General features: G+C 41.8%; 1 protein-coding gene across 17 annotated transcripts in view; it reads right to left on the minus strand.

Moving 5' to 3' along the window:
* Window positions 1-8,254: 8,254 nt before the first annotated feature.
* The window catches only part of CLIP1 (CAP-Gly domain containing linker protein 1), a 104,918-nt gene continuing 91,493 nt past the window's right edge, over window positions 8,255-21,679 (minus strand). For all 17 annotated transcript variants that reach the window (XM_077920205.1, XM_077920207.1, XM_077920213.1 and 14 more), the window contains 5 exons: window positions 20,543-20,660; window positions 18,731-18,881; window positions 16,392-16,441; window positions 11,292-11,416; window positions 8,255-10,075 (listed from right to left, as the gene is read on the minus strand). In XM_077920205.1, the coding sequence (XP_077776331.1) occupies window positions 9,853-10,075; window positions 11,292-11,416; window positions 16,392-16,441; window positions 18,731-18,881; window positions 20,543-20,660 (667 nt within the window). In that variant the 3' untranslated portion in view covers window positions 8,255-9,852. The remainder of the gene's footprint in view (window positions 10,076-11,291; window positions 11,417-16,391; window positions 16,442-18,730; window positions 18,882-20,542; window positions 20,661-21,679) is intronic.

Genomic DNA, 21,679 nt, shown 5'->3' on the forward strand with positions numbered 1-21,679 from the left:
TTTCCTTCCTTGAAGCCTGCGTTGAGGATAGCCATCGTGGAGCATAATAACCGGTGATCTGTCCATCAGTCGTCAGCACTCGTCATAGCTCTGGTAAGGAGCACATCACGGCGATCTTCAGCTCAGACAATTACATAGTCTGAGAGGTGCCAGTGGTTCAACCGAAGGTGCCAATGAGATGCACCAAAGCCTTCCTTGTCAGCCCAGACTTACAACCCTGCGAGGTAGGCAGGGTTGAAGAACCACATCTGACCACAGGTCTCTTTCTGGGCTGCCTCTGAAGGCAGTTCAGAAGCTTCAGCTGGTGCAGAATTCAGCAGCCACATTGCTCACTGAGGCAAGACGGTTTGAGCATCCTGGCCCGACTGTTCCAGCTGCCAATTAGCTTCCTAGCCCAATTCAAAGTGCTGTTTTTGACCTATAAAGCTTTAAATTTAACCCAGGACCACAACACCTGAAGGCTGGCAGCAAGAGAATGGGCCACAAGACTATTGTGGTTTTTGTTGAAAGGATTAATATATTTGGAAACTGAGAGATTGATGTACTGTTTTATTGCACATTCTTGCCCTTCCATGCTCTGCTGTTCTAATGCTGTTGGGATGATGGACATGTTCACTGTGCAAAAGTGGTGCACAAATAAAGCTACAATCTATGTGCCTGTGTACACTTGCACAGGTAGGTGCGTTGCCACCCAGGACCACCCCCCTGCCCATCTGCAGTTGAAACTCCTGGTATGGAACTGGCTGTGGAAGCAGCCAGATGTTAGGCCCCAGAGGCCAGGAGTCTCTTCGTGGGCAGAACTTGTCAGGTCCAAGCAACCTTGCACACCTCCCGTCAGCAGAGGGTGAGCTGAGACTAACAGATGGGGGGAATACACTCTGTGATCTCACTGGAAGGACAGATCCTGAAGCTGAGGCTCCAATACTTTGACCACCTCATGAGAAGAGGAGACTCCCTGGAAAAGATGCTGATGTTGGGAAAGATTGAGGGCACAAGGAGAAGGGGACGACAGAGGACGAGATGGTTGGACAATGTTCTCGAAACTGACTTCTGGGTTGGCGCCATCGGTAATGGCAGATTCCCTCTGACTTTGAGGGACCGGCTCTGCGGGAATCGGGTCTGCACCGCTACGGCGAAGCAGGGACCCTTCAAAAATCACAGGCGGGTGAAGCCTGTGAGCGTGGGACTCGGCGGGCACCTTTCGCGCGCGCCCCCAATTTGCAAAGGAACCCATTTTTGGGCTCCAGAGCAAAGCGGGGCGAGTGGCGCGGTGCTGTGAGTCGACTGCTTCTTCCGCGGAGCGAAGCCGCACAGCCGTTATTGGAGAGCGCTGACTTTTTCCTGGGACAATTCGGCCATAAAAGCAACTACCCGTGATTAAGATAAAATCGGAAATAAAGAAAGAAAAAGGATTATTTCGGCACTGAAGCAGGGAGGCATAAACAGGAAGTCCGCCTTCCGTTTCTTGTAAATAGACTAAAGCAAAGAGACTGTAAGCTAAAACTTTGAGAGATGTTTGAAAAGGTCAAAAATCCTAACGTCAAATAAGCAATCTCCCCTCCTGATTGCAGGAGAGGAGGGTGGTAAGGTTTGAAACGTACTTTCCTGCAAAAAAGAGAGGAAAGGAAGCTAAAATCCACCGCTTAAAACCTGGGAACGGACTGCCTATGGACAATAGGAATGCCGTACTGTGAAAAGCGCTGCTGGCAAATAGAGTACTTTTGACAGCTAACTCTGCAAGAGAGATACAGTGTTTCTGGCTGGCTTCTCCTGGTTTTAAAGTAACTGGAAATTAAGTGTAATTGAAACTGTTGTCTTTTTGCGAATTGGGGGATTAAAAAAAAAAGTTACCTTTTTTATGGTAACAAGTTTTGACTGCTACTGTGTCCCCCTAGAGGAAACTTGAAATTGTTACAATAACAACTGGGCCAGGGGAATTTTCCACTTCAAAACAAACTCAGGCCGTGGGACTGACCTTGGACTTTAACTAGAGTGTTATGGCAGATGGAAAACAAAAGATAAGAGTTGCTTCAAGAAAAAACTACGAGGTCTGGTAGATCCTTTCATACAGATATTGGGCTGCAGCGAAGAGCATCAACATCTGGTCCTTCTGGACCATCAGGGGCTGCACCTGTACAAGTTAAATCAAAAGGAATGTCGTCTGAAGATGTTTTAGCTTTGGCTTTAGGAAAAATTAATGAATCTTTGGAAAATTTAACTAAACAAGTAGCTGAAACAAATAAACAAGTGGCTGAAGCATCAGTTAAAATTGATCAAAACACTACAAGTATTAACAATTTGGGACAGAAGGTGAACACCAATACAGAAACTATTGAGAAATTGCTACAGGAATCTACTTCGACCCGAAAGACAGCTGAAGAAGCAAAGGAAATAGCAACTGCTACTGAAGAGAAGATACCACCGATATACAGACAACTTGAGGACCATAGGTCGATGCTGTCTATGATTGAATTGAAGGAGAAACAAACGGATTTGAGGATCAGGGCTGTACCTGAACTTGAGAAAGATAATTTGATTGACTTTCTTATGCAGGAATTTGCAGACTTTTGGAAACCAGATTTGGAGAAGGAAGAATTTAAGATAGTGAGTGCATTTAGGCTTGGAAGTGGAGGGAAGAAGAACAAGGTGAGAGACTGTTTGATTACCCTCCGAACAAAAGAGGAGAGAGACAAAATCTTGAGTCTGCATTTCCGAAAGACTTTGGAGATACATCAGTCAAGAGTGGAAATATTTAAGGACATTCCGAAACATCTTCTTGATCTTAGGTTTAACTACGGAGATTTGGTGGCCCTGTTGAGAAGTAACAGAATAATCTTTAGGTGGGAATTTCCCCAAGGCCTATCTTTTAGCTACAAAGGAAGAAAGATAAAAATAAAATCAGTTGACGACAAAGACAGATTTTTGAAAGATCACGGAGAAGATTTGCAGAAAGAAGCTGAATCTGGAGAAGAGCCAAGAGCACTGGAAAGAGGAATACTAGATATAGCAAACCTATCTTTTGGATTGCCTGGTTCAGAGAAGGTGACACCACCGACAGAACATGAACAAACACTTGGTGCAGTTGGAGGGAAAGCAAAGTAATTACATCATGGCTCTGCAACTATTAAGTTGGAATTGTAATGGCCTCAACTCTCCTCAGAAAAGGAAAATAATCTTTCATTTATTAAAAAAGGAACAATTGGACTTGATTTGTTTACAGGAAACACATGTGATAAGGCTACATAGAAAAGTATTGATCAATAAAAGACTGGGTCAGGAGTTTATCTCATCGGATAAAGTTAAAAAAAGAGGAGTAGTGATTTATGCACAGGAGAGTTTATCACCGAAATTTATTTTTAAAGACGACCAAGGAAGATTTGTGGCAATTGAGATTCAAATACAAGGAGAGAAATTTCTGATAGTAGGAGTTTATGCACCTAATGAGGGGAAATCTGAATTCTTTAAAAAGTTGCATGAGATCTTGATGGACTATTTGGACTATAATCTGATTTTGATGGGGGACATGAATGGAGTGGTATCTACAAATATGGACAAGGAACAAAGACAGGTAGTCACCAAGGATGGTAGATTACCGAAAACATTTTTTGAGATGACAGACAATTTGGACTTAGTAGATATCTGGAGAACAAAGAATCCCTTGGGTAGAGAGGGAACTTTCTTTTCTGAAGCCAAAATGACATGGACAAGAATTGACCAAATATGGGTTACTAGAGGAATGGCACCGAAGACAAGAAAAGTGGAAATCTGCCCAAAAACCTGCTCCGACCATAATGCTGTGAAGATGGAGATGAAGCTAACACCAACTGGCTCTTTCAGATGGAGGATGAATGACACCTTATTTAGAGACAAAGAAGTGACTAAGAGGGCCAAAAAAACCCTGAGAGATTATTTCGAGATAAACATTAATACCAATGTTGAAAAAAGAGTAATCTGGGACGCAAGCAAAGCGGTCATGAGAGGGTTCTTGATACAACAGAATGCAATAAAGAAGAGACTCCAAAATGAGAAGAAAGATAAAATTTTGGAGAAAATAAAGTGAGAAGAAATTGAGAGCAAAATCAAAGTCGCAAGAGATCTTGAGAGAAATAAAGTTATATCAAGTACAATATATGAAAATGATCAATCAGGAAATAGAATGGAAAATTAAACAAATGAGACAAAAGACATTTGAGTCAGCTAACAAATGTGGGAAATTGTTGGCCTGGCAAATGAAAAAAAGACAAAAATTAAACACTATTATAAATATAGAAGTGGAAGGAAAGAACATACAGAACCCAGCCGAGATTAGAAACTGTTTCCAGAGGTACTTTAAACAACTATATACACAAGGGCCACAGAAAGAAATTGACATAGACCGATTTTTGAAGATTAATGGATTACAAAAAATCTCTCAAGAAAATAAATTAATGTTGAACTATAAAATAACTGAACAGGAGGTAGAAGGTGCCATTCAGAATATGCAATTGGGCAAATCTCCAGGACCAGATGGACTGACTTCTAGATATTACAGATCTTTAAAAGAATGGTTAGTACAACCTTTAAAGGAAGTCTGTAATGAAATACTGGAAGGGAAAAGGGCACCAGAGTCGTGGAAGGAAGCGTATATCACTCTTATAGCGAAAACAGAGACTGAAAAGACTCAGCTTAAGAACTACCGCCCCATATCATTGTTGAATGTGGATTACAAAATCTTTGCAGATATTTTGGCTACAAGACTAACAAAAGTGTTAGTGGAAGAGATTCATAAAGATCAAGCAGGCTTTCTCCCGGGTAGACACTTGTCTGATAATATGAGAAACATAATCGATATTTTAGAAAAACTACAAGTGAATATCAATACTAAGGCAGTTTTGATATTTGTGGACGCGGAGAAAGCCTTTCAATATTTATTGGAGCTTTATGAAGAAGAATCTACAGGGGATGGGGGTGGGTCAAGGTTTTGGAAATGGTATAAGTGCAATTTATTCTGAACAAAAGGCCAAATTAATTGTTAACAATGTGGTTACGGAGGAATTTAAGATAGAAAAAGGGACACGACAAGGTTGCCCAATCTCCCCATTGCTTTTTATATCGGTCCTGGAGGTTTTGCTGAATATGATTAGAAGGGACCGGTTGGTTAAAGGTATACAGGTCGGAGCCAAACAGTACAAACTGAGAGCATTTGCAGATGACTTAGTATTGACATTGCAGGAGCCAGAATCTAGTACTCAAAGAGTTTTGGAACTGATTCAAGAATTTGGTCAGGTTGCAGGATTTAAGCTGAATAAGTTAAAAACAAAGGTTTTAGAGAAAAATTTAACAGCGATTAAGAGAGGTTTCAGAACGAGACAGGTTTAATAGTGGTTAAGAAAGTGAAATACCTGGGGATTAACATGACAGCTAAAAATGGGAATTTATTTAAAGATAGATGATATATAATGAAATGAAAAAGGTATTTAAATATACCTTCCTGAAGAAACCAGAGGCCTTTCTCCTGGGCATGGTCGGCCAATTGGTGCCAAAGAAGGATAGAACTTTCTTTTTGTACGCCACAACAGCAGCAAGAATACTTATCACAAAGTATTGGAAGACACAAGATCTACCCACCCTGGAAGAATGGCAGATGAAGGTGATGGACTACATGGAATTGGCGGAAATGACCGGCAGAATCCGAGACCAGGGAGAAGAGTCGGTGGAAGAAGATTGGAAGAAATTTAAAGATTATTTACAGAAATATTGCAAAATTAATGAATGTTAGAACGATGTTGGATTGAAGCTAAGTGGTTTTTAGCAGTAATGTTATAAAGATGTGTAAAAATGGACTGTTAACAGGGGATAATTCAAAGTTCTAATATATTAAGATTAAAGATTAGGATAAAAATAAAGAGGGAAAGGATTTGATGAACCAACCAATTGAACTGGATACAAAAAAGGGAGGTGTGAGGAGGTCTGGGGAACAAGCGAATGAAAGATAAGACACGAAAAGATTGAATTGTTTTTAACTGTTTTTATTTTGTATTTTTTCTTTTTCTTTTTTTCTTTTTGTAATACTTTGAAAACTTTAATAAAAATCTTTAAAAAAAAAAAGACAATGTTCTCGAAACTGCAAACATGAATTTGACGAAACTGAGGGAGGCAGTGGAAGAGAGGAATGCCTGGTGTGCTCTGGTCCATGTGATCACAAAGAGTTGGACATGACTAAACAACTAAACAACAACACACTCTGTGGTCTCTCTTTCACACACACAAGGCAGGCTTGAGAAACTAGCTCCCCATGTAAGGCATAGAATTCAAAGCCATATTTGTAAATATGAAGAAAATGTAAGTAAAGAACCATTTTTTTTCTGCTTCCCAATGGGACCTGTGTCTTTTATTTACTCTTTTAAGCAATGATAGTGATGTGTGAATGAGACAGAGGTGGTGGAGGAAGGATTGGTTAGATCCAGCTTCTAAGTTTTTAACTCTGCTATATAAACTATAAGCCAGTTTTATTTTTTAAAACCCAAGAGAACTTGCACAGATGTTGTCTCTTACAGCCTGTAGTGCTGGTGGCAGGTGCAGAAGGCACAGGGGAAGCAAAAGTATTAGAAACCTCTCCCTTCAGCATGTCACAAAGTCTCCAGAGCTTGTGTTACTGAATATGTGTCTAAATGACAACCAGGACTTGGTGGATAAACCACTAACTGGATTTCTTTTAGTGGCAGCACATAGAGTTATAGCCACATTCTGGAAGGACTTAAAAGGTGTGAACTTGAATGCTGGGTAAAGAATGTGGTGTATGGCCCTCATGGAAAAGCTGACTCACAAAGTAAGACTGGCAGAGGAACGAAGCACAAATATACCTTTGCCTGAGGGGTAGAGCTTCATTTTGTTTACAAATTCTCCAGAAAACCGAAGACCAGTTTCAAAGGTTTAAACTAACTTGTGGATCACTTAATAAATAAGATGTGTACCATTGCAAGTTGTGGTTTTAATACGAGAATTCAGGTTTTAATAATGTATTTTGGGGGTATCTAGGGAAATAAAAAAAACTTTTCCCCAGCTGTCAGATGCTTCAACTGCACTGGAGTGGTTATTTTTCTAATGAAAAAATATACACATATAAAATCAACTCAATAAGATAACTATATATAATAAAGTGCAGTTATAATATATATTATAAAGTGTATATGTTCGCTCACAAAGTTTAGAAATAACCTTATTCTTTTTTAAAAGATCTACTGCTAGTTTCATTGGATTGGGGCATCTGAGCAACTAGGTTTCAACCTTACTTTCTTAATGTTGCTTCTCTGAAAAAATCTGTTCTTCTTTGGAAGGATAAGAAAATTGCCATGCATGCAACACAACATTTTTTTCCATGTGGCATGTACTGAAAAGTCATAGATGAAGACAGCAGCGGTAGTAGGGAGAGTGAGTGCAGTTACCTGCTATTAAACAGATACAGAAGTATGATAAATTGTCTAAGGCAGTGCCAAGAAGATACACTGGTTTGGTATATCCATAAAATAAGGGCTGGGAACATTGGTGGGCTTGGATAGAATGCCTGAGTCATAAATGGTGTCAACACGTGCATTGTAGGGGAGGGGATGATATAGGCCTACTTTTGGGAAGTCATCAGGTATTGGAGCAGGCAAACATTTTCCCGATTCTAGGTTCAGATGTCCTATAAAGGGTTCACATTATGGTATTTCTTGCTCCTACTGGAACCTTCAGCGGCTAGCTTCCCACCTCTCTCTTCCCACCTCTTATCAGTGCAATCTGATGCATGTCTACTCAGAAGGAAGTGCTACTGCATTAATGGGGCTCACTTCCAGGTAAGTGTGTATAGGACTGCAGTTTAAAACTCTCAAAGGTTTGTCTTAGAGCAGGGATAACTGATCTGGGACTATCCAGATTTTGCTGGGAGTTGGGAGTCCAACAACATCTAGAAGGCACCTGGCTACCTACACCTGCCTGAGACACAAGTAAGAACACTTGCTTCTCACACCCAAATTTCCCTTAGCAAACCTGATGAAAAACCATTGCACCCTAATAAGATGATAAAAACATGTTTAGCATTAAGTGATGATGACAAACAAAAAGAGCAGAACCTGTCACAGAGCCGACTTAACACTTTCTTGGGCATGGTCCCAGTCCAACCTGGGCACTGCAGAATTTTTATTTGTTTACTTACTCACTTATACGCCTAAATGGCTTGTAAGCAGTTTGGCATTCTGGGTTTTGTAATCTCAAAGAAAAAGAAAAACAACACAGGTGACAAGAGAATAACCGTTTTATTAAAGCTACAGTACACTCCGTTTAGTTTAATACTGATTTCCCTGCTTTTTTCCCTAACCCTTTTATACATTCATTACTCCAAATTTCCAACAATTACATTAAATTGTACTCATATGCCAAATACTGTCTGTAATCTGGAGGAAAAATACATCAGAGGTGCGCATATATATATATATATATATATATATATATATATATATATATACACACACACATACACACAAAGTTATACAAGAGTTAAATTCCTCTAATGTACAGAGAGCAGGGAACATATAGCTTCTCTTTTTTACATTTGTTTTTGAGACATTCAAAAGAAGAGAGACCTAAACCAGCTTAAGTGGTGTCACCTTGACCTGGGTTCAGTGACCCACAGCATTAACTCCATCAGAAATTTTACATCCACTTCAATGCATGGCACGATTTCACCCATAACAGCACAAGCCTGTTGGTTTTACATTTTCTTCATTTCATATAAGGTTTTTTTTGCTTCTTAGAAAATCCATAATTCTTAAATATTGAATTTTCTGTTTTACATTCATCTGGAACTAAATTCAGACCAAGGGGGAAATAAATAAATTATTTGTTCATTTAAAAAGTCTTGATTTGTGAATGGGCTTTAATAAAAACCTTTTACAGGATACAAATTTGCTGATTTATTTTCCTTTTTTTGCAAACACACACAAAATAAACTCAGTCAGAAAAAATCTCCCAAGATTGAGGCTATCTAAAGTTATTAAATCAAGTGACTGTGCTGTGCACAAAGGTCCTCTGAGGAGTTCAGATGAAAAGAAGCACTAAAGACAACAAGAATTTTTCAAAATATAAACCTTTTTCTTAAATATATTTATATATGTACTTATTATGTACAACTCTACAGAAGCTGAAAGAACGTGGAAAGGGAGGTCCGTCCATGTGCGCAGCTTAGAGGCTTTGTTATAAAAAGTTTCTGCACAGTAGCTTGTTGGCTTACCTGCTTCATGATATTTTTCTAAACAAAATTTCACACCATTAAGAAATCTTGCTGAAATAAAGGCACTACTGATCTCTAGGTAGTGCACCAGAGCTCACATATTCTTTGAACAAGAGATAACTGAGCAGTTGAAAATAATAAAGAAGAGCTCATCTCTTAACTCATTCCAGTGTTGAAAACTTTACAAAATCTAAAAACGTACAACTGCAGCTTTAAGAGCATAGTGCAAATATGAAAATTAACAGCATAATTTTAAGGTCTTTAAATAAGCTAAAACATAACTAGAGTGTTGCTGTTTCCCTCTTACAGCTAAACAACATGACATATGGGAAGTTCCTCTTTAAAGATAATGCAAACCCAGAAGTTGGAAAAGAAAATGGCAGCAATCTGCCTAGTAAATTATTTATTTCTATTTTCATTTAACTTAGGGTTATTTTGCTATGGAAGACCAAAATATCTCTATGTCTGTTGGTTGTGAAGAGGTTGGGGAGGGCAAGGGTGGCTGCCCTTTTCTTTCCGGCGCCATCAGCCCCTCAATGGTTGGGGGTGGACACGGTCCGACTAATGCACAGAGCAAAGTTTCTTTTCCCTGGTCCTCTCCTGCATCAGAAGGTCTCGTCGTCATTGCAATTTGTAGCCCAGTGCCCAAACACTTCGCAGATTTCGCAATAGGGGCGCTCTTCCTTTCGGCTGCCATGGTAAGTCGAATGTGGAGGTTCGTCTAACGCCTGTGCTTGAGTCGGACAATCTTCAGTGTCATGGAGATCAAAACAGTCACAAATGTCACAGAAAAGGCGAGGCTTCTTCTTGATTTGGTTTTCTTCCTCACTGCCAAGATCAAAATTTGATAAGTAAGACTAGAATTTCATTATGTTTTTACGGAGAACAGTGATTCTAAAGAGACAGGAAATCTATAGGAAATAATAATAATAATAATAATAATAATAATAATAATAATAATAATAATAATAATTTATACCCCGCCCATCTGGCTGAGTTTCCTCAGCCACTCTGGGCGGCTCCCAATTGAGTGTTAAAAACAATACCGCATTAAATATTAAAAACTTCCCTCAAGAGGGCTGCCTTCAGATCAAAACACTTCCTGCTTTTGTACTGATTTGGGAGGGTTTGGGCCCGCAGGCAAGATCATCTGCCTTTTGCAGAAGCTTTCTACACTTTACCTTGGAAACCTACACAGAAATACATTACTGCTTGTTGTGAACTGCAGAGATTTCTCATATCTCAACGTATTTGCGGGGGGGGGGGGAATAGGGATACAAACAGTCTGAAATTCACACCAAGGTTTTAGACTAATTTAAAAGAGGATTGTCCTGTGTCCTTGACTAGTCTGGGAGTCATGCACTAAAGAGAAACAGGGTTAAAATCTTAACTTGTCTATATCCTTGACAATTGTGGGTCAAAGTTTCAGCGAGTCTCAGATGGGGTAGCTGTTAACTCACTTCCTGCCATCTGTATGTGGGAATCAAATTCACTGGGCTGGAGGAAGTCAAAGCTCTATCCACACTGGCAGCACAAAAACAGTGGCTTAATCATGACACTCAGCTTAGTAAAGATGAACAGTAAATAAAGGTGCATGATGTGAATTAGTAGTGACATAGCCATAGCATTTAAAAATCCTTTCTGGGCACTCAGAGGTTCCTCAGAAGCTTACCAAGTGTTTGTCAATTAGAAGGTCAATACTGGTGAAATAACTCCCCAAAGATAGCCTGCCCACCATAACTGTGTGATGCACAGTTGCAGGAAGACCCTGGGGGTGTCTGAGGTCATCTCTCAATTGACCTAGTGGCCATGGGGAGGTCTAAAATGCTCACTCTGTGAGCCCCATGAACAGAGTGTGCACTCTACAGATGGCCCAGGATCCTCTGCAGTCCCAAGGTTCTTCAATAGGGTTACTTGCAAGTATACAGTTTGAAAACCACAGTAATACTTCAGGAATTTCTGGCTGGCATTTAATGAGGCCAGTTCAACAGCCTCAATTCTAAAATGCTACCAAAATTTCCAGCTGATATTGTAAGTAACCAACCTGTCATAATTAATAGCTTCTTCCTCATTGCCATTGAGTGCTGCCTCAGACATCATTTCCACTTTCAATTTCAGTTCTTCATTTTTCCTTTGAAGATCCACGATCACTGAATTTAGAAAGTCAATCTGAAGGGTACATGGTGGAAGAAAGAAGAGACAGGATTATAAACTCAGAATATTTAAGCTGAAGGTTTTAAAAAACACAGCATGTGATGTAAGCAATGAATAGGGCAGAAATTGGGCACAGAAAGAAATTGTGCTGACTTAATTTATACATAGATAGAATGCTTGTAACTTTTATTTTTAAACACAGAACACTTTTAAGCATTAAACAAATATTAATAAACCTCATGGTATGTAGAGGAGTGAATTGTCAGAGCTGGAAAACCGTAATGCACAGGATAGCAATTCTCTTAGATAAACATGTTTTGCTCTGATGACCTGTTTCTAGTATCATGGCAGATTCTGTTTCCATTTTCTCAACACTATGCATAATTTTATACTCCCCTATTGTGCTCCCTCCCTTGTTTCTAAACCAAACGAAAAACCTTTCATAAAGGGGAATTTTTCCAGCCCCCTGGAACATTTTGGTTGTCTGCTTCTGGGTCTTTTCTAAGGAGACCTGTCAACTTATCCTGTGAAAGCTAAGCTCACTTGGGAGTCTTTGGAGAGGGACTTGATCAAACCTTCCAGTATACACTCCATATACTTAGAGAACCAGATGCCTCTGAGAAGGACATCAGCAGGGGATGAAGGCAGCAGCCGGGGACACAGAGGCTCCATGACAAGGAGCTGCTCCTGCTCTTCACAAATCTCTCTGGTCACCCAAGTCACTGACAGCCACTGTGTCTTGCTTTAGTGAATTCCATAAATTCTGCAGTGTGTGATGTCATTTCTTTTGTCTGTTCCGAATCTACTGCCAATTCATTTTATTGGGTTACCCCATATTCAAATCTTATGGACCATGGAGGATCCCTTTCCCCACACACTATTTATTCACTCTTTCCACAACATACATAAACTTACAGACCTCTGTCACATCTTCTGTTAGTCACCTTGTCTTTAAACCAGGGGTAGCTAAACTTTTTTGGGCCATAAGCAGCATTGACCAACAATCCTGAGAGCTGAAGTGTAAAAGTGGATGTGGCCAATTTTAATTTTTGTATAACTGGCGAGCCACAAAAAAAACTTTTGGCATCAAAGAAACTATGGGAGCACTCAGCAAAATAGAAAAGAAAAATGTAAATGATTTTTTTTTTAATTACTGGGATGCTTTGGGGGCAAAAAGAAAAGTGTTTCGCATCAGAAGACCTGTGGGAGCACCCAGAAAAAAACAGAAAAGTGTGTGTGTGTGTGTGTGTGTGTGTGTGTGTGTGTGTGTGTACTTGGAGTCTTTGTGGGGCAGAACAAGGCTTTTGGCATCACAGCAGGGGAGCACTAAAAGCAGTCAAAACTTGGCTTTAAGAAGGTAATTTATATTTTTTTAAAAAAATGACTAATTTTTGTTTTGGGGCCAAAAAATCCATTTGCTTAAATTAAAAGCCCCCAAAGCTGCAACATTTTTGTGTCGGAGAATTCCCAATATTTTTTTTAAAAACTGCCCCTTGTTTATTCCGATGGGTCTTCCCCCCCCCCCCATGATATCTCTTTGAATATATGGCACCCCCAAGTACTGTCCTCTGGCAGATTTCCTTAATAGTTAACCCTGGTGGTTCAGTATCCAAAAGGCTGGCTCACAACACCCAGGGCATCCTTCTAGGACAGGTGTCAATTTATTCATGTAAAAGTTCCCAGAATAGTGCAGGTTTCCTCCTTTACTTGGGTACAATCAAGGGGTGGTCCAGAAGAACAAAACCCTGGCTCTTCTGCGTGGGTCCTGTCTCTCTGGGCTGTTTTATATACAGTTTACGCTGCTCTGCAGGACCACTGGGTGCACTGCAAAGTGCAGTACCAGTGAGACTGCAGCCACCTGCACTGGGTCTAGAAAATCCTGTTGGCACCCCATAGCTCAGGGTAAGCTCTAGAAGCAAGAGCTGGGGTTTACCCCCCACCCTGAAAGTGGCCCTAAATATGCATCTATCCATATCAATTAGCGTATGCCATTTTTCTGCAACCTTGTGCCATGGGCCTGTGCCCCTAAGCTTGAATAGCTAGCACCCCCCTGTCTCTTTGCACTATTCCTCTTACAGAAGGCAAAGCAGAGGAGAACTATGGGGCAGCCGCACAAGGGATAAGACAGTGAGAACTGCCCACAGCAAAAAGCTTGAAACTGACTAAGCTATTTAAAAAAGGAGAGAAAGTGGAAACAAACCATATGCTGATTGGAGAAAAACGTTCCCAGAGGCAGATGGAAGCAAGGGAAGGTGGGGGGAAGAAAAAGCAAGCAAGCATTAGTATGTTAATTATACTATAGTTCTAATTAAGCCTATGTGAAGTGTATTACACTGAAGAAGTCCCGGCAGATACAATATCTAAGCTTGCCCTTCCAACCTTTTACCCCAGTTTGGGTGATGAAGCTGCAGCCTGGAAAAGGGGCTTCCCAGGGATTTCAGGAGGGCCAGTGCAGGAGCCTCTCTTCCCAGTGCAGCTGCTCTCTCTCTGCTCTCCAGAGCTGGGCTTCTGTAAAGGTTCCACACCGATGGGGACGAGTGTGCTCTTTGTCCCTGAGTCAGCAGGAGACCATTGTGTATCGGTTTATTTGTGTGTGTTTTCATTCTTCTTGTGTGGTGTGTCAGACCCTCAAAGTGTTCCTATTTTCTAGGGATGTCCCTGACTTAGAGAAGCTGCTCCGGTTTCTGATTTGATCCTGGAATGTCCCACTTTTCCTTGGGATGCCCCTATTTTCATTGGAGAAATGTTGGAGGGCAGGGAGATATGTGACCCCCCAAGCTGAAGGCAATCCTGTATAAGGAAGGGTTTTTTTTAATGTTTAATGTTTTATTATGTTTTTATATATATGGGAAGCTGCCCAGAGTGGCTGGGGCAACCCAGTAAGATGCATGGGGTATAAATAGTAAGATTATATGGAATGGGATGTCCCTATTTTCATCAGAGAAATGTTGGAGGGTGTGTGTGAGCCCTGGGTCTGTGTGTGCATGTCGGCCTTTGTGGGGTGTGTGTGAGGGAGACAGTGGGATACAGTCACTCTTGCTGTATCCATAAAAAGAAGCCTGTAAAATCTGCTGAGCTGGTAGCTATCAGTTCCTAATGAAACTCATCACTAGGCTGGGTGATATTAGGTTTTTAACGTTGCAGTGCATCACCAGTCAAACATTGTGGTTTGGCGATATACCGTGATGCTGAAAGAAAGCTGCATTGGCCCCATCCCTTGAGGTGCTGGGTAAACTGCCACAGCTCTCACCACAGGAGCTGAGGCTCTTTCACCCCAGAGCCTTGCAGGTCGGGGCCAATGCAGCTGGCCTAAGTCCGCTGCTCAGCTTGTGGGGAGGCTCCCGCCTGACAGCCGAGTGAGCCAGACCACGCCCCAAGATAGAGGGAGCCTGGACAGGCAATGGGAAGGGGGCAGGCAAGCAACCTCCTTCTCCTTGGAGAAAGAGGCCGCTTGCTTGCCCCCCACCCAGCTGAGGGAGCCCCAGTCCTTCTCCCGCTTGCGCACTAGCACCTGGGGAGTGGGAGCAGTTAAGGAGTGCCCCTACCCCACCAATGTATTGTGCGAGCTGGTGTCGGGTCCGGGGCTCCATAAAACTTCTTGGCTGAGGAGAGCCAGTGAGGAGAGGACAGCTGGCAGGAACAAGCTGTATTGGAGCCTCACCGATGCAGCTTGATTCTCCCTCTGCGCTGGTATGAGGGACCAACCATGATGTCGGTTTCACTCAGTGGTATGTCGCTGGTGAAACTGCCGTGGCTCCTGAGTCCCACTGCCTCCAGCACCCGGTTACAGCTTGTTTCTCCTTTGCTGTGCTGGGTGCTGGAGGGGCTCAGGAGCAGCGCAGTTTCACCAGCCATATACCACTGAGTGAAGTCACCATCGCAGTCTGGCCCTCATACTGGTCCTGGGCAATATGTCAATATGTCACCCAGGCCTACTCACTGCCTTTTACCCAAGACAGACGCTTGGTAGTCAGTCTGCTCTGATTTGAGGCAGCTCTCCAGAGCCTAAGCCAATGACGGGTGCAGGGACCTGGACCCAGGACCTTCTCCATGCCACAAAGTGGTCTGTTGCTGAGCTGCGGCCCCTTCCCATTCCAGTATGGGTGGAAAGGATCCATCATAAAAGGAATCAGGGTGCAGTGATTTTGCATATTATGGGGCAGGATTAGAAACTGATATGGATATGTTCTACCTGGACACTGAGGTCCAGCGCTGAGGGACTTCTGGTGGTTCCCTCACTGCAAGAACCCAAGTTACAGGGAACCAGGCAGAGGGCCCTCTCGGAAGTGGCACCTGCCCTGTGGAACGCCCTCCCATCAGGTGTCAAAAAGAACAACAACTACAAGACTTTTAGAAGACATCTGAAGGCAGCCGTGTTCAGAGAAGCTTTTAATGTTTGATGCATTACTGTATTTTAACATTTTGTTGGAAGCCGCCCAGCCAGATGGGCGGGGTATAAATAAATAAATAAATAAATAAATTATTATTATTATTATTATTATTATTATTATTATTATTAGGTTTTGGAGGCAATTTCTAATGTCTGATAATGCAATAATTCTACTCAAATACTTTCTTATCTGAGAAACGACAAATCTCACTGCTGATGTTAGGCCCAGCTCTTACTCCTGAGACATAGATTAAGTCACTGGGCCCAGAGAAGGGTCGGAAGGGAAGAGACGTGGTTCCACTACCAGAAATTAAGTACACCTGAGCAGCTCCTACATCCAGTCATACCTTATTCACCCCCACCAGTGGCTCATCCTTCACTCAGCCAGACAGGCACCACCATCTCTGGGATGCTGCCCTACCAATTGCTCTTTCACAGGTTGCTTTTCTTTACGCAAATTAAGACATCATTTTTCTTCCCCCCCATGAGAAACAAATGAGGTAGGAGTCATCCCATGTTAATCGTACGCGTAACCAACCCGTGAAATGCTGCTTTGCAGCTGTCTATTTCTGCATGGGGCCAAGAGGGTATAAGAAATACCTGGCTTTCTTGGTTATTTTCATCCTGGAGGGCATCACTGGCTGTGTCATCTTAGAAAAGTAGAAGAAAAAAACACTTATGAAAATATTTCCAGCAAATAATCATTACTTATGTGCTGATTCAACTGGAATTTAGGAGAGAACCAGGGGGGTGGGGAGAAAAATGGAGAGATATGAGAGAGGGAGAGAAAGAAAAGGAAATCTGGCCTCATATCTATACTCTGATTAAAACTTCCAGATTGGAGTAATGTAGTGAGCTGTACCTAAGACTGCCCCTGGAGGCTAGACAAAATCTTCATGCCTGCTTTGAAACTGTAGCGTGGGTTACTGGTCTGGTTCTGAGCACTTCAAGCTCCTCATTCTTACCTTTAAAGCTCAAAATGGCATGAAGGGACTAGGATACTTGGTTCTGCAAGAACCTGCCCATATATTAGGACAATGTTTGAAAACCCTGCGCCAAATCTCTTACCTTTGGAAGTGATGTCTGAGGTGACCAGGGAATACTCTGCCATCTTTATTGAACCATGTAAAGACCTTACAAGGTTTTATTTTAGATCTTTTTTAAACCTGGTGCTCCATATGCTTTTATTTGATTCCTCAGCTATAAAATGCTGCATTCTGCGACTTATTTTTCAAAGTATTTTGAAATCATAATCAGATCTCAAAGTGATTAGCTTACTAGAGTGAGTTAACAATAAATAAAATACAATTTTTGTTATAAGTGATTGTTCAAGGAAAAGTAAAAGCACCAATGTCATAGAATCATAGAGTTGGAATAGACCACAAGGGCCATCGAGTCCAACCCCCTGCCAAGCAGGAAACACCATCAGAGCACTCCTGACATATGGTTGTCAAGCCTCTGCTTAAAGACCTCCAAAGAAGGAGACTCCACCACACTCCTTGGCAGCAAATTCCACTGTCGAACAGCTCTTACTGTCAGGAAGTTCTTCCTAATGTTTAGGTGGAATCTTCTTTCTTGTAGTTTGGATCCATTGCTCCGTGTCCGCTTCTCTGGAGCAGCAGAAAACAACCTTTCTCCCTCCTCTAGATGACATCCTTTTATATATTTGAACATGGCTATCATATCACCCCTTAACCTCCTCTTCTCCAGGCTAAACATGCCCAGCTCCCTTAGCCGTTCCTCATAAGGCATCGTTTCCAGGCCTTTGACCATTTTGGTTGCCCTCCTCTGGACACGCCCCAGTTTGAACCACACACAAATCCCATATTCCTTTTAACAAAGGAGCAAATGCAGCAAAGTTGGAGGGATTTTGCAAAAGGAACATGGTGGGTGGTGTGGTGGTGAAAGGACTTAAACACAGACATGCAACAGGAGTGATGCATTGGATAGCAATATGAGGAAAAAATACTCCTCCCCAATTATCTGAAACCATATTATCCCATCTCTCTGTTGAATGAATTTACTAGGTGCATGGAGTCTCATGCTACTTAACAGTATGGCAATATCAGCATTAAACTCATAATCAAAGTCTCTGACTATTGAAATGCCTTGCTTATTTCTGAGGGTGCTTTGATAAATGAATATGGGGACCATTATTTCAGGTTCCAGAGTTTTAAAGCCTGCAAGTTATAAATCTGAAACCAAATGCCTGCAAACCTATTGTTTGAAAATCCATGCATGAACAACTGAAGTAGCCCCACTTTTCTAAGGCAGGGAACTGACCAGCAATATCATTATGCCAATAGGTGCAAATGTACAGAGTAAGACGATTGTCACCACATGTGACAACCATACATTCTGAGCAGTTTATTCCGTGATTACATGCCCACTGTGGCAACCCTTGGGAGAATGGTAATCTGTGTTCGCTCTCCAGTTAGAACAGGAGATGGTCATGGTTGCAGAGTGGACATCTGGGAGGGAAGGGAATTCAGGTCTATAAATTACACATCCACTCAAGCTGTTAAACTACTACCATGTGGTAACATTCTCACTGTTGAGTGCAATATTGGGTTCAAAGGGCCTCTGAAGAGCTACAACCCCAAAGGGCTTCTCCTACTTTGTTTCCAAAGACACAGAAACATATTTGAGTACTACAGAATATAAGACAGTTATTTAGGATTCTGTTGCTGCTGGAATCCAGTGATGGCCCTTTCACATCCCAAAGGTTATCAAGCAGTAACATCAACCACCTACGTAATGTGGCATCTCACCCCTAACTGAACTAATAAGTCACTTAAGTGATGCAGGTTTTTACCACCACATGAAGGGACTTAACTCTGTCATCCGATGGGATCTGAGGTGCCATATACCCTGCAGCCAACTCACTTTCAGCGAGCTGCACAGTGAAGATACAGCAAGCAGACCAGAGCTGGTTTTACCTGAGGAGCCACGTGGCTGTTTCTGGCTCTCTCTGAGCTTCTGCTCCAGGTTCTTTACTTTTAGTTCAAGTTTCAACTTATCAGACTCCAGAGACTGAACTACGGAATGCAAATTCCTCGCAGTGGCATTCTCTCCACGGAGCACGGTCACCTGCAAAAGTTAAACAAAGAGAGGATGCGGCGGCTCAGGGGAGGGAATCCTTTTCAGCCCGAGGGCCACATTCTTTGGTGGGGAACCTTTCAGGATCCATAATCACTTTCTGCTACTTCCCTTTCCATGCCCACAAATTCCTCTGCACTTTTTTTTTTTTTCTGGCTGTGCGCATAAATATTTACAGAATGCACCTGAACTGAGGAATATATACATACTTCTGATCCCTCAGATTTGAGCAAAATTTGAACACTGCACAAGGAAACTACATAAAAAAAATTATACACCAGAAGTATTGAAAAGTGTGTGCTGAGAATTTACAATCGCTTTCATTTCTTTTTCAGCATGTTAGTAAGGGTGTTGTTGTTGTTTTTATTATTATTAATAATGTATTATTTATACCCTACCCATCTGGCTGAGTTTCCCCAGCCACTCTGGGCGGCTTCCAACAAAATATTAAAATGCAGTGGTCTGTTAAATGTTAAAAACTTCCCTAAACAGGGCTGCCTTCAGATGTCTTTTAAAATAGGATAGATGCTTATTTCCTTGACATCTGATGGGAGGGCGTTCCACAGGGCAGGCGCCACTATCGAGAAGGCCCTCTGTCTGGTTCCCTGTAACCTCATTCTCGCAATGAGGGAACCGCCAGAAGGCCCTCGGCGCTGGATCTCAGTGTCCGGGCTGAACGATGGGGGTGGAGACCATCTTTCAGGTATAACGCTCCTTCAGGTGTTTCAGGAGCTTAGACTTTTATGAATATTCTTTTCTTCTGATCCCTCAGATTTGCACAAGAAAATTTAGAATTGCCTGACTGGGTGTTTCTGCACACTTCTTGGGTAGGGCAGTGGCTGCGCTGAGCCCTGCCAGGCCTACTCATACCTGTGATGGGCCCTCCCCACTGGGCCTCCTCTCGCCGCATGATGTAGTGAGCGCATGCCAGGCCTCCTTCACCCAAAATTGGGCAGAACCCGGCGCATGTATGTGGGCAATGGACTTTGCTGCTGCGGAAGGAGAGCGTTTCCCGCAGCCGTGAGGGAGGCAAGCTGCGTGGCCGCCAGCCAGCTGGTTGGCAGGCGTGCAACTCCTCGCCCCCCAGCTGCTGTGGGAGACGCACACTCTAGGGAGCATTTCCCACAGCAGCGTGGGGGGTGGGTGGGAACTGTGTGGAACCCAGTTCAGCTACTGATTGATTGATTGACTGCAGAAATGGATAAAGCCCTCCAACCAAACAATGACTCTCATCAGTGCAGGTAAGAATTTTTTTTAATTTTCATTTTTATCATCTACAATATTGTTTTATTTATTTTATAGTACAGTACATTGATAATTGTTTTCATTATATGGATAAATTGTCTCATTAGATAGTAAAATTAATGTTAAATTGCTGATTTAGGGGTTGTTTTTAAAAGTCTGGAATGGATTAAACCATTTTGCATTAATTTCTATGGGAAAGCACGCCTTGGTTTAAGAACACTTTGGTTTAAGAACAGACTTCCGGAATGGATTAAGTTCATAAACCAAGGTACCACTGTATTTGAAAGGTTTTTTATATTGTATTTTTATATGTCTTATCCCATACCAGCCCACCTCATCACCCGAATTGAAGGGTACATTTTGCAAACCAGCTAAAAGTCAGCAGACAGTGCTTCTAAAAATAGTACCTCATTTCTGAGCTTTTCCAGTTCTTCATCTTTCTCTGTGATCAAGGCACTAGTAATACTGATGGATTTCTGCAGGGATGTTCTCTCTTCATCAATTTCTTTTTTTAAGTCAGATTCTCTAAAAGAGAGAGTCAAACGGTTTCATGAGTTAGGTGAAGACTTGCTCCATTACTATTGCTTAAAAGGCCAAGTTGGGCGGGGGGAAGAGGTGGATTTTTTAAAACTATTATAGAAGTAGAAAAGGTTCTTATCAGAAGTTTCAGTTCTAGCTTTGCTTACTGAGATTTAATACTTGGCAAAATTATTTGGGATTTTACAGCAGTAGAAATAAAGTGAAAAGTTTTACCTATGTAGATTCATGCCAGAATCTGCATATCATTGTATCCATTTGAATTTAAAGAAAAATGTTAATAGGATTGGGAGATAGAAAACTGAAAAGGAGGGGTGAGGTCGCATAGAGTGAGCCTAATTTCAAACTTTTGTTACTTCTTGGAACCATTATTAACAAGCAACGAAAAGTGCGTGCAAAGCTCGGGTACACAGCTGTCATGCAAAGCAGGGGTGAAGCTGGACTTATCAGCTGGTCCTCACTAATTTCTGTTAACATCCACATTTCCAGAGAATGCACTTTTTGACCCAGAGTAACTGGGAGCGTATTAACAGAGGGTTGGTTGGTCTGTAACAAACTAAAACACAAATGTACAGTTCAAAGGGTTGTAAACTATTATTATTCAGCATATAAAAACACTAAACACCTCTATTTTTTGCTTGCATCACAACAAGTGGCTTCCTAAGCAAATAGCATGATAGATGGCTATGGAAAAAACCCCACCAAGGAGTTGGCTGAGGGGCCTTCAGAACACACTTGCCCAGCTGTGCGGCTGGAAGCTATTTACATTTGCCTACATCTTAAAATTGGTTTTGTAGCATTTGGATGGTGGTGGTAATGTATACCTCTCTCAGCATTCAGGAAAGGCTTGGCAGCTGAGGCTTTTAAGACTTTCTTCTTAAGCATTTGACATCCACTTGTTTTGATAAGAAACTTTTAAAGATGAAGAAGGCAGTCTGAAAATCCAGGCACAAGCACTTGACGTAGCCTAAATTTACTAAGGGAGCTGCCACTAAACAGGGAACTGG

This window comes from Podarcis muralis, chromosome 16, assembly GCF_964188315.1.
Source record: "Podarcis muralis chromosome 16, rPodMur119.hap1.1, whole genome shotgun sequence".
Lineage (NCBI taxonomy): Eukaryota > Metazoa > Chordata > Lepidosauria > Squamata > Lacertidae > Podarcis > Podarcis muralis.